Genomic DNA, 13,468 nt, shown 5'->3' on the forward strand with positions numbered 1-13,468 from the left:
TTGGTGTAATTCAAAGCTAGTCTGACCCCACTCGTAAAATTTCTGGAAGCCACAAGAGTTATCATGTGTACCTGGTGATGTGGGAATATATTTAATTGATTTATTGCAATGTAAAAATGATGGATCCATCCTGTTTATGGAAATATCCCATTCATGCTTCTGTGAATAAATGCTGCTCTATAAAAAAATAAAAAAAAATTTTAACCCCCCCATAAATATACAAAATAATTTTTTTTAAAAAGCAAGATACTCAATTCTTGTGATTGTAGAACTCAGTTTGTGAAACCGTTGCAACAAAAAATTTGGAAGCAGCTACATTAGTCTCCATCCTCACTTTGCCTCTCAGCCATTACCAGCAGTAATCACAACCCTCTTGTACATTTCCTGCTGTCAGAAAAGCAGTGGCATTTTAGAATTTCTACATCATCTCTCAGCATGTAGACAAAGAGGTATTAGATGGTATTAGAGTCTATAAAAATTTTACTTTACAAATCTACCTAATATTTAAGTGCTTTAAAAAGTCAGAAAATGTAACTTTGCAGGGTGCATTTTGTCACTCTAATCACCTTTCCCTAACAGACACATGAGGACTATTGAAACTCTGAGGAAGGAAAGAGTAAAAAGGCTACAAAGATACCAAAGAAGCCGAAGCCTGAGCCCCCAAAAGCACCTGAGTCTGTCCCAGACTCTGGATGCAAGTCAGAGGGATCTAGATCTCCCCAGCAGACGCCGAGAATATCTGCAACAGCTGAGAAGAGATGTGGTGGAAAACACCAGGTAGGGCACTAGAAACCTCTCTTTAGGCCTGATGTTCATTCACAGTGTTCACAATGGGTGCACATTAATGGTTCTTATTGACATCCAAGACTTCAGGGGCAGAATTCCTCTCAGTGTGGGTGCATTAACCTTTGGGATAGAAAATGCTTTCAGGAAAAACACATGCCTGATTTTAGAAAATATTCATTAAAATCTTGGGTCTAGTTTTATTTCAGTCCATAACAAGTGCCTAATTTATTATATGTGTATGATGGATGGGGACAGCCAAGTATTCAGTCTGGACTGATTAGAGACCAGTTTGTCTTCTCACTCCTTGTTGTGATTTAGGAATGGTATTCTCCACTTTAGTACTCCCACTAAAATCAGTGCTGCTTCCCCTTCCCCTCCAACTGGAGGTACAAAAGGTAAAGATCATGGATTGAGATAAGAACAGTTTGCTGGAAACAGCAATAAGATAAGAGAAAGAACAGTAACAGCAACAGCATTAATAACAAAAGGTGTAAGAAAAGATTCAAGTGGAAAGCCCCCAGAGAACAGACAATATGGGATGGCTCCCTCTACTACATCTCAGCTGCAAAGAACCCCTTCTCCCCAGAAAAGCCCCTTTACCCCACTGACAGCAATGATTTGAGGTGGTACAGAATAACCATAATTATGCCCCCTCCCAGCAAAATTAAGCCTGTCCTGGCAGAAACCAGAACACTCCTTCACTAACTTACAAGCCACTGAGTTCAGTTTCTTTTTAACTATCAGAAAAGCTCTGCAACACTTCACTGTTTAGAATTCCAGTTTCTCGTTCCCCACCATATTCCCTAAATGCTTTGTGGTCAGGAGACAGTTATCTTCCCAACAGAGTAAACTTGTATGTGATATGCCAAAGCCATAATTTTATATCATATGGACACCTGATTTAGAAACTACTGTAGTAATCTCAGTAGTAAACTGGACTTGCAATCTGAGTAATTTTCCAAGGCTTAGGTCTACTTAGCCATTAGTGACCAAAGAGAAGCTTTTTGGAGGCTGGTGTGATGGTTCTAATTGCTTTTCTGGCAGGTTTTCCTGTTCTAAATTGTAATGTGATTTTCTCATTGTGTTTCAAGTAATTATGTGTGTTTCCCCTTACTTGTCCATTCTTACAGAGTTCAAGAACCAAAAAGAAGAAGCATTCAGAACCCTTCAGACATTGAACTGTTGCTCCGAGACTATCAGAGGGCACGAGAGGAAACCAAAACTGAAATTGCAAGAGCTAGGGACAAACTTAGGGAGAGAGCAGAGCAAGAGAAAAGACGGATTCGGGAACAAATATTTTCTCAGTTACAGAAGGTGAGCATTATAGAGAGTATGCATAATCTTGAAGTTCTCAGGAATTCCTTTATATTTTTATATAATTTTTATTTGGTCTTCTAGCATTGAGTAGTCGCATTGGTAAAGTAAAATCTTTAGTCTTTAACAACTGTATTTGACCAGCAAGTTTAGTCAGGGGCTTGAGAAGTAGACAAAGAGCAACAAATGGGACTGAAAAGACTTTTTTTTTTTATAAAACTTCTTCCTCTTAAAAGTATCCTAGCATTAGTTTGATAGTCTGAACTCTTATATGTGGAGAAAACAGCAAAATCTGCATTTTCCCAGACTGCCAAGTTTTACAGGGTCATTCACTCTACAGTTTATATGATCCTAGGCTTTTAAACAAACCTGCTTATTTAATGCTTCCTGTATGGCAAGTTTGTGGGATTTCTTTAGGTCCCTCTTTTCAGCTTTCAGTGCTGGGGTGGGTTTGGCTTGGTTTTTTTTTGTTTGCAATACTTAGATGCCTATTACAGGAAGAAGCAAGACTGAAGACTCTTGCGAGTACAAGCACTTTATGTACAGACTCCAGCCTCAGCCTCTCCTCTGGCCCAACATCTGGTTACAACAGCAGTAACACTGCCACATACACTGCAAGTAACTTCAGCAGCCAGGAAGGGCAGGTGAGAAACCACTGCTGTGTGAGACCCATGTCTCATGACACCTCAAGCACAGAGGCATTATGTTGGAACAGAGACAGTTTTTGAGATGGTTTCAATTCTGCCACAGCTATGAAGCAGGACAAGTTTGTACTACCAGTACACAGAGGGGTGACATGGGGTGAGGGAGCAATTTTTAATGAAACTGCAAAGGACAATGACACTTATTTTTCGGTTTTTTGTTTCTTTGTTGTTTTTTTTTTAATTCATAGATAAAAAAACAGATAGTTACTACTGCCTATGTAACTATCAGAGATCTGCCAAATGTTTTAGAAACAACAGACCTTATCTTGTGATAAATCTGATAGCATCTGATATTCTGTGTGCCTCCCTCAATTATACATGCATTGACATAAGAGTTTCCACGTGTGAAAATGGACTTTTCTGAAGTCACTTTTGAACTATGGACCCATGCTAGTTCCTTACACTTGCTTTGCTAAATTTCCCAAGTCAAAGTATAATTTCCTAACTAGGGGAAAGGCAAAGGGGGTTACCTCATGATAAAGAGAAGCTTCCAACCTTGTAAGGCAGATTTGCTAATCATATTCCACTGCTGATGTAACACAATTTATTTTTCCCACTTCTGCACTTTCTTTAATCAGGTTTCTTCTGGAAATACTTTGGTTTCAAGAGATACACGAGGTCGCTCAGCTGTCAGAAATAGTCAGCTTTATACATTAGAGCAATTGCATAAGGATTCAACATTTGGTAAGTAAAACATAGATTTGCTTCTTTTGAGTCGTATCCCAAAACCTAATGAGATTTGTCATTCACGCAAATCAAAATCTAATTTGAATCTGGGTATTTCAAGGGTGTCCCTACCTTTACATGACTTCAGAAAAATACCATCAACTAGTAGCCAGAGCTTGCTTAGAATTTCTTTAAATATTAAATGGTGATTTGCTTCCTCTGAAGTTGGTCTTTTGATATGGTAACATCAAAGTTCAGCTGTTTGAGATAATATGAGGATACTATTTTGAATGAAAGAAGGAGGCAAGGGGTATGGGGCCCAAATCTGCAATGAGTTATAGAATTGTACAAGCAAATCCTTATTTTTAGCCTCAAGAGTTAAGCTATTTCTCCTTATTTTATTTTCTTACATATAGCAATAACAGTTAAAGCTTCAGTACTGCAAGATATAACTGCAGTGCAATTACCAACACAGAATGTCCAGGCAAGGGATGTTATCACTCCTTCATTAGGATCAGATGGATTGGGGGCTCCAGTGGAGAGTTTAAGTCTCTACAATTTAAGAATAGTGGTGGGGTTGTATTTTAAATTTTTTATTCCCTCTCCGGCTTTTTTATTTCCTGCAGAAGCCAGCAGAATTCAGCCACCTCTTCCTTCAAGTGGCACCAGCTGTAGGTTCACTCATGGATTAACTATTTCTGTCAACTCCTCTTCAACAAAAGGATACCAAGATTTATCCAAACATATCTTGGCTAATGCTACCACTGAGGTAAGTAAAAACAGAGTTTTCGCTTACTCCTCCTGGAAGCTGTAGCAAAAATGGGTGGGACAAGTCTTGTTCTACATCACAAACAGTTACCTATTTGTCAGGTACAGACACTGAACAATTCTGAAGGATGGATAAAAGTGAGCCAGGCTGCAGCCATGGGTTGCAGAGGAGAGTGTGGGATGTTAGCTGGAATATTTGAGTGAAGCTGGTGTCATTTTTCATTGTTTTCTAAGGTAATGGCAGCATGCTCTCACAACCTGAGGAACCTCTACACATGCCAAGCAGCAGCTGGGTGGAAGTAAGTTTCTGGCAGGTCTGTGTAAGGGGAGGCCTTTCTCTGTACCTGCCCCTCTTGTGGGCAAATAGCTTTTGTTTGCCTTTGACAGATATCAGTGCACAGAAAAAGAGGTGCAGGTGTACTACAAAGTCTTCCCTTCAGCAACAAGGCACGGATTTCTGGGAGCAGGAGTGATAGAAAGACCACTTCCCTATGTGTGGGGACTGGTGAGAGATCCTGGCAAAAGGCATCTCTACGACAGCTCTATCAACACAGCTCGAATACACAAGAAGGTAACCAGCCACATTCACCTGGGTGAGTATCCTCACATGGAGCAGATGACAGTCACCATCACCATCTGGCTGTAGGCAGCCAGGAAGAAAGTTAAAGGCATCTTGCTCCATTTCTTCAGGTGTAAATAAACAATTTCATTATTTAGTATGGGAGCTTCAGCTTTGCAAGACTTTTCCAAGGCTGATATCAAACACATCTTGCTGGGAAGTGGAGCTAGAGACAGCGGTTTGCAAGTAAAGATAAACCTGAAGTGGCTTGAAAAAGCATTTTAAATTATATATTACAGCATATGAACCAGAGCTCTGCTCCCAGGCAGCAAGTCAAAATAAAATAAATATCTGCATGGAAGGGGTGGGGGGAAACTCTGACAAGTTGAAGTTGTCAAAGTCTAATTCCCCTTTCTTATTTTTTATCCCCAGTGTATTTAGTGACTGATACCTCCCTGTGTTACCTAAAGCAGCCCCGGGATTTCTGCTGCATTACTGTAGAAGCCAAAGAGGTAAAGTGAACATTCTGTCTGCAGCACAGAAAAGGAGTTGTTCTGATAATCTGGTTCAAGGATAAAGGAGAGAAAGTCAATCTTCATACCTGCAGAAGTGCCAGTGCAGCAGAAAGGAAAGCCATGCCAGTATCACACAAGTGAATTATGTGTAAAACCCTCCTGTGAATGACAATTGCCAACCAAGGCCCATCAGACAGTAACACAAGTGTAACACAGTATATTCTGGTTGCAAACAGGCAGGATTTTGACAAAAAGCATATTTAATAGATAACATGAAAAATTACTACTCTTTTAAGTAAGTAATGTGAGAAATATGCCTCATGGCAAACAAAGAAAACATCACTATATGCATAAAATTTTTCAAATTCATCTTTACACCTTGTCATGTGCAGGAGAACTTGTCTGTCCTGGCTATGCAGTCTGTCTATGATGCATCCATGCCTCACCCTTGTAAAGAAGCAGTGAGAGGGGAGATTTTGCCAAGTGCTTGGATACTGGAACCTGACATAATGAATGGAAGAGAGATCACCAGAGTTATTTACATGGCACAAGTAAGGATTTTTCTGTTTTCCAACTGGGAATGTAAAAAGCTGTTACACAGCAGAACACTTGAAAGCTGGTAAACAACAAAAAATACAATCCTTATGCTAGACTCCATGAACCTTATGAAGTGACCACAAAGTCACCTCTTTCATGCTTCTCAGTGCAGAGACTCTCACTAGGATTGTGTTTAAGCACATGTTCCCAAGTTTTTACAGCATTCAAGGCTGCTTCCTTGGATATGAATTTCTTCTGTAAAGGTTTATTAGCAATTGTAGTGTATGTTGTGTTCTCATGTGGTGAGCCAATATGGGGAGTCTTGTTTGCATTTCTGCCTAGCTGTGGACACAGGAAGTCTACCTTTGATTATACTGTTTTCAAAATCCGTGAAAATACTTGGTGCATTTTTCTAACCAAAGTCATTAGAATTCACACTTGATACAAAAGTTAAGATTAGGATTCCAGTTAAGAATAAGAAAATTATAATCTTATAATCAGTTTTTTAAACTCATTTGAAAAGTAGGATCTCTTTGAGAGGAGTATAAGCATTTAAAAATGTCCAGAAGAGCAGGCCTTAATGTGCAAAATTTATTTAAATGCTTACGTAAAGATAAATGTCATTAGTCCTTTAAACTCATCTATTTAAAACCTAAGGATACATTTTAAAAAATATCATTAATTAGCACATGCATTTTACAATGCATAGGTGAAATATATATATATGCATTTTAAATTTTATATACATTTCATATTGCCCTGTAGTGTATGCACACACATTTTCAGTAACACTGTGTGTCTCAAACTAGTAAACTTTAATCCAAGCTCAAACTCAAAAGCAAGGTGGGTCATACATGCTAGAAGTAACATCAAAAAGCAAAGTTTTGAAAGTCTGTGGAGTATTGGGAAGAAAAAGATACAAACCACACAGTAATGATGGCATTTGTCCATTAACTACTTCTGTGCCTAACACAGACTCGTTATGTCAGAGCTATTCCAGACTGGAGAAGTGTTCTGTTTAAACAGGTCCAGACTCCAGCCTGCAGCCTTTCCTCTAATCCCTGCAGGTGGACCTTGGTGCCCCGGCCATCCCCGCCAGGCTCCTGAGCTCCATGGCGAAGCGGCAGCCCCTGGTGATTGCTCGGCTGGCTCACCTGCTCGCTGCCTAGTGCTGCAGCATCACCGGGCACTGAAGAGCCCCTGACAGCTCACAGGGACACACAAGTGTCACAAAAGGTCATGGAAAATGCTGCCTCCTGAGGCAGCCACCACCGAGCCTCACTTCAGGAGCCTGGCAGCTACTGCTGGACTATATGGAAGTACAGTTAGAGAAAACGATCATTTGTTTTAGCCAACACCACTTACAAGAAATGCAGCAAGTTTAGTGGTGAACCTTTCCTCCTGGGAACAGCAGTGGAAAACATCCATGGAAGAGAAGAAAGGTGTGCTGCTCTATAAAGTGCAGAGGAAGAGACTTTGCTTTACAATGCCAGAAATCTTAGAGTGTATTACTTAACTCCTGTTTCCAAGCAGCATCAGAGATCTTTCTTTAAGTATGCTTAGGCTGGAAGCAGTATCTGTAATGGCTTGAGACCTTTAACAAGCTCTTGAGCGGAGCTGCAAAGTCACCTTCTAATGATGAGATAAGTACCAAATGCAGAATTCCTGGCTGTGTAGATAAATCATTTATCTTAGCTGGCTTCCTCTTCCCTTCCCCTTGAAGAGGGAAGTTAAAGTAGCGCAATATTCACCAGTCATCCTACACCCTGGATAGATTTTTTTCATGTATTTGCTGACTGCCTGCAGCCACTGTAAGGGGTTTCAGATTACCACGATGCTATGCAGCATCAGTGGACACCACCATACCTCAGGACACACTTTTACTGTACTGCAGAATCAGGTGCTTTGAAATAAAGAAACCAAACCATTCTACACAGTGACACTGTCACGGGTAGGTTAGTACTCAGTAATCTGCTTGTTTCTAGGATTTAAATCCTGCAAGTGAGAGTAGCTCCAACATTTTTCCATAATGGCTTTTTCTATCAGCTCTTCTACACTTTCACCCAAATGCATTAGGAGCTGAAAATATAGCCTGGTCATAGTTTTACCACATTTCTTTGTTCATAATGTGACCAGCTGTCTCACTGCAGCAAATACAGATTCTTCCCATTCAATTACCTCATGGGATTTCTGTGGCACTTCGTCCAACAATCCTGCTGTCAGGCTTTATATGTTTGTTCAACACAATCCCTAGCTCACATGTTCCTAAATTTAAACAAAACCACAACCACCTCAAATATCCAAATAACTTCATTTAATTCTTCAGCACAACAGTACAAAATCACTTTAGATATATTTAAGCAATAAATGCTGCTATGTTATGCTTCCATTAGCTAAAAAAAACCCACATTGTTCAAGAAGCTCTTGCACTTTGAATCTGTCAAGTGAGAAATGTGTACTCAAGCATCCACCCTACTGCAGTCAGTGCCTGCTGCTGTAACACAGTTACTTTCAGTACAAGGTGCATTTTCACAGCACATGGTGAAGTTAGCTGCGCTTCCCACCTTTGAGTTCAAGAGCCAAGATCTACTTTTACTCTATCTTTGCACAGATGTAATTTTGTTTCTCAGCTTCTATGTTACTTCCTGTTACCAATATAGTGAATTTTAAATGAAAAGACAATAGCTATTTTAAATTGATACTTAAGAAAACAGCAGTTGAAACACACACCTGCCCAAAGGCTTCCTCCTCAAACTAGATCAGGGAGGATAACAGAACCTTTCACTTACAAATTTGCTTTGTTTCATCTTTGGCTAGTCATGGTTACAATCTTAACACCAATGTATCAGTGCTCTTTTTTTTTGGTGAGGCGCAGCCTTTTGCTAAAAGCCTGAGTTACAGCATGGTCCAATGCAGCATCACACTTCTTCCACGGCCCTCAAGGAAGAATGGGCAACCTGTCACAGTTTTCTAAAACTGATTAGAATGACAGAGTTCCAGATTTGCAACATGTCAGCTTCCTCCCTTCAGTGGAAACCCGGAAGGAAGAGCAAACAAGGCAGTACAGTAAAGCTGCAGGAAAAATGAGCAGAACCGGCAGCATGGGATATTGGCTCTGTCCCCAGCGCTGCTTCCGTAGCTTTCCAGAGGAGGCAGGGGAGGTCTTCATACAGCCCACTACAGATTTGCTCAGTGCTTTGCTTTTTTTCCCCTTTTATTTTGGACACGGCACTAGTGATAAAGCAGTTTTTGTAGGAAAAACATCTCGGGGGATTCCTGTTGCTCAACGATGCCAGTGCCTATGAAGGATAGTGTCTTATTGTACAGTGCATCAGATGTTTATTTTTATATATACTTATTATTTTTTTTCTATGTTTACAAAATTAAGTTATTTATATATGCTTGGTTTGAAGCGTTTTTATATGCTATCAAAGCTAAGTTTTATTTTTATCAGTATTGAATTAATGTAACTTTTTTTTAATACAACCTTCAATTGATACTAAAAAGCCTATTTATATGAATGTTTTCTTTTGCAAATACAACATTTTATGGTACTTGCTAATGTATGACATTGGTTTGTTTGGAAGGAAGAAACGAAGGCCCAGCAGATATCAAATTTGGTAATGTACAACAGGCAAAAGCCAACTTCCTGTAAGTTACTGCTGAGCAGCAGATGATCAAACCAATTGTGTTGTACCACCTAGGGTTGCATCTCTGCTCTTAAATCAAGGTTGCTATTTTCATATCCACAATAAATGGTATTTTCTACACAAGAAAATGCGCTCCACCTTATTTTGCTCCAGCTAAGATACCCAGGTATGGAACAATGCTGGATAGGAAAACAACACAAAGGCAAGTTTGTGATAACAGTAGGTCTCCTATTTAACTGCTGAGGAATGAAATATGAACTTTTGGCACAAGAATCAAGAAGCCAGTCACTGCTTAAATTTGGGTCGTGTGACAGTGCTTTCTCTAAGCAAAGGGGTTTTTGTTTGGTTATTTAACAAAAAAAGAGTCAGTTGGGTGGAGCTTCTTCCCAAGTCCTGTTACACAACACCCCAGACCAGCACATTCAGAAGTTAATATAACATCATTTTTGTTAATTCTCTTTTGAGATCTGTGAGTTTGCAATAGGAAAGACCAGCAGAAGAAAGGCCACATGTTCAGAGCTGGCTTTCAGTGAGCTCCTGCTCTCCTGCCTGCAGCACCTGTGGCACCAGCATCAGTGCCCAGGACAGAGGGACAATGCCCGAGGGGCTTGCGCTGAGAGGCAGCCACAGGCCCAGGGGGCTGCAGAGTCCTGGCCTCACATTCACAGGCAGAAAACCTGTGCTCCACACCTGCCCCTGTGCCTTGGATACGGAGTAGGGTGTCTGGTTTTACAGAGCAAACGTGCCTGGGGGCCGTGGGATGCCCAAAAGTCAGCGACACTGTGTCAAGTCATAAGAACACAGAAACAGGTGTTTCTTACCTGCTGGGTCCCACTGCAGAGTGTCTCCTGACTCATAGGGCACAGCTGTGTTCTCTGGTTGCTGGAAACTGCTCCTGGGGCTCGGTCACCTTTTAAATAAAAACTTCCAAACATGTTGTATTAGTGAAGGATAATTCCAGTAGGCTGGGTTCATGGAAATAGCTGTCATCATAATATCTATACAAACAGTTTTATGATACCCAAATAAAATCCATGCCAGAACCAGGAGCACCATTTTTTAACCTCTTATGGATCCTAGCTTCTTCCCCTTTCACCACCCTTCCCTATGTAACAAAGTTGATTTCTATTCCAGCAGAAGCTCAACAAGCCAGTACAGAAAGTACTGTACTCTCTCTGCCCCATGCCCTGTGGCAAGGTACCCATTTTGTTCTTCAGCCTAGTACCAAGAGGTTCTATACTGACAGCCTGAACACAAGACAAGACATTTTATAATGTTTATTATGACAACAATTTCAAATAAGCCTGCAGCAAAACATCACATAATACTCAGCCTCAGGGAGCAGATATGGCATGATATGGTGTACTTGCTCTTCAATTTGTACTGAATTGTTCCATTGTATTGCAGCATGCCTACTTTTGGGGACTCTTTCATTCACATCAGAAAGCCCCTAAAAAGAGGAATGCAGGTGGAACCTGCCAAATCTTTCAATTTTCAGTGCTTAGTAAACAAAACAAGAAAAAATTATTATAGTTCAGACACTAATGTGCCTCTATGATTTCTCTTTCCGTATCACATTTTTAACAGAAGCCACAGTTCTATCTAATGAGTCCTGTCTGCAGTTTTTCTTGAATCACTGACTCCAAGATGTTACCTTTTCTCACCTTATACAGGGAAGAGGTTAGTTCATTAGCAAGCTAAACAGCCCTGGACTCCACCTTGTCCAGAGGCTGTTCTTAAATAACACAGAACTTGCTTTCTGGAAAATCCTACACTAATAGCACACTCTTAGACAAAAGGAAATAATGTCCTGACTGCTTTGGGGCAGGGGGAAAGAATCCCATGAGACAGCTGATGAGCACCTAAACATGTTCTGCTACTCACCAGCAGTCCCTGCCCCAAACCTCAGGCCAAGGCAATACTTGGGAAGAAGGGAGTGAACAGGAGGTCACACTCTTGGTGACAACCTGTCTGTAAGGGCAGAAAATGCCCACTCTCCTCCAAGAAACAGGCCCCATTCAAAACCCACTCTCCAGGAAACGTCACAGTGCTTCTTCACTACTTTGTCTGCTCTTCCAGGCTGTAGTTCTCTTGCTGCAGCACTTCCTGACTGAAAAAACCCAAACTCAAGGCAAGAAAGATTATAAAAAAACAGTGAATAGCAGCCAGATGCCATTTATGTTCACAACTATAAAAGTGTCTTAAAAATACTGTCTTCTGTAAAAAATATAAACAGATATTTTATCTCTTGTTTCTATCAAAAGCCCTGGGAAATTACAAGTTGTGTTTCTAACAAGAGATGGAAAAACACTTAAGCATCTACAGCCTTTATGTAATGCCATCAATGGTCTAGTGGATTTATTTCATATGGTTTAATTTTTAAAATTAGTCTTAAAAAATTAAAATCAAACCTTCAATACTGAGCTTACAATGAAAAATAAATATAGGCACATCTCTGTGTCATACAGGTTCACCTCTTCCTTCCCCTGACTGTAGAGGCCTTGTTAAAAGACAACATGAGAAGTCACATGGAGTTAAGAGACAGCCACCAAGAAACCATCTCTCTGATCACAAAGTAACTTGAGTTGATTCCTGGGTTTGGTCACAGCCTGTTACTGCACAAATACAAAAAGTGTCTCTGAGTCCAAAGAACAGCTGCTCTGAGATACAATCAAGGTGCTTAAAAGACTTGACTTGGAGATCCATATGCTGATGCAAATCCTTCAGCAGAGTCACCACGGCAAAATGTCCATGACAGAAAGCCCAGTGCAGGTTTTGCACAAAGTGACCCCTTATCTTCAATATGCTCCCAGCAAAGAGCTCCCAATCCTTTCAGAAACACTGAAAATTCCATTTGCATCTTCATTAGCAATTTCTGTCCACAGAGTCCACCTCTGCTAACTTTGTGTGGTCACAGTAGCTAGAGATTGTCTGGTCAGCTCACAAGGGTTAGTCCTGGGCTCCTCTCTCTGATGTTCTGATACAAACACTCGGGATAGCCTTTTCAGGTCTTTTACAAAATCCTGTAACAAACAGATATAAACCAGAGAACTTTACAAGGTTAAACATGTTGATGGTTTTCCAGTGCAAAAACCTAGATGAACTACAGAATTGACTGCAAGGATGAATGCCTGCAGACATGCTCAATCTCCCCTCTGATCCCCACACCCTCCTCAGACAAGATCGCTGCCACAATTTAAAAGGTTAAAACAGCTCCAACACACAAGTGCTCACCAGCCTTGGAATACTGTCTATTTTTAGCAAGGCATTTGGGTGGATTCCTACATTTTTATTGTGGCCAGAATAGTAAGACTCCTCTAGAACATTCCAACTGCTCTCACACTCTGGTGGTAGGAGGCACAGGGATTTAAGTGCAAGACTGATCAGTGAAGACCCTTTCCAACACGTCATTCTCAGCTGGAAGGCAGCAAGAATGACTGAACTGAGAACTGGTCACTGAGCCAGCTGGTCTCCAAACTGGTTTACAATTTTCTTGGAAATGTTTCCACTGCACAGGAAATGCTGGATTCCCACAAGTACAGCTTTCAGCCAAACACTCCTAACAGAAAGAAGCTTATTGGAAACCAGTCCTTCCTTTGCATTATGAAGGAACAAAAGATGAGAAGGTTATAAGCCATATCTATATGAAACAGAAATACAAAGATTGTCTGTTTATATAACTTCTTCATTTCACTTATTGTTCATGCATATCTAATTACTTACTGAGGGCCAAGGGAGCTCTTCAAGGCTATGCAGGCAGCTCTGGATTTCACTAGTTCTCATTAGTTCATGTTCTATAAGACCATGAAGCAAGAAAAGGAACAAATCCCACTGCACAAGAGAAGAAAATATCAACATCTCAAAACATGTTGTGTGCTTATTTCTTTATCCATATATAATTCATACTTTTCTTTTTGGATCAGAACATGGAGAAAAGGAGCAAGCACGTTATCTATCTGCGTGTGACAA

At 40.5% G+C, this 13,468-nt stretch overlaps 2 protein-coding genes across 5 annotated transcripts in view; one reads left to right on the plus strand and one right to left on the minus strand.

Moving 5' to 3' along the window:
* STARD9 (StAR related lipid transfer domain containing 9) overlaps positions 1–9,627 on the plus strand; it is a 99,055-nt gene extending 89,428 nt beyond the window's left edge. For all 4 annotated transcript variants that reach the window (XM_086891766.1, XM_086891765.1, XM_086891767.1 and 1 more), the window contains 10 exons: positions 580–777; positions 1,917–2,100; positions 2,598–2,744; positions 3,383–3,488; positions 4,097–4,239; positions 4,473–4,537; positions 4,626–4,831; positions 5,230–5,309; positions 5,705–5,863; positions 6,917–9,627. In XM_086891766.1, coding sequence (XP_086747892.1) covers positions 580–777; positions 1,917–2,100; positions 2,598–2,744; positions 3,383–3,488; positions 4,097–4,239; positions 4,473–4,537; positions 4,626–4,831; positions 5,230–5,309; positions 5,705–5,863; positions 6,917–7,018 — 1,390 coding nt within the window. In that variant the 3' untranslated portion in view covers positions 7,019–9,627. The remainder of the gene's footprint in view (positions 1–579; positions 778–1,916; positions 2,101–2,597; positions 2,745–3,382; positions 3,489–4,096; positions 4,240–4,472; positions 4,538–4,625; positions 4,832–5,229; positions 5,310–5,704; positions 5,864–6,916) is intronic.
* A 1,134-nt stretch (positions 9,628–10,761) lies between these two features.
* Positions 10,762–13,468, minus strand: part of CDAN1 (codanin 1) — a 31,739-nt gene continuing 29,032 nt past the window's right edge. Inside the window, exons 27-28 of the mRNA XM_086891776.1 lie at positions 13,223–13,330; positions 10,762–12,522 (exon numbers count right to left, since the gene is read on the minus strand). Of these exons, the coding sequence (XP_086747902.1) occupies positions 12,397–12,522; positions 13,223–13,330 (234 nt within the window). The 3' untranslated portion in view covers positions 10,762–12,396. The remainder of the gene's footprint in view (positions 12,523–13,222; positions 13,331–13,468) is intronic.

This window comes from Cyanistes caeruleus, chromosome 6 (assembly GCF_971803275.1).
Source record: "Cyanistes caeruleus chromosome 6, bCyaCae1.hap1.1, whole genome shotgun sequence".
NCBI classification, from domain to species: Eukaryota; Metazoa; Chordata; class Aves; order Passeriformes; family Paridae; genus Cyanistes; species Cyanistes caeruleus.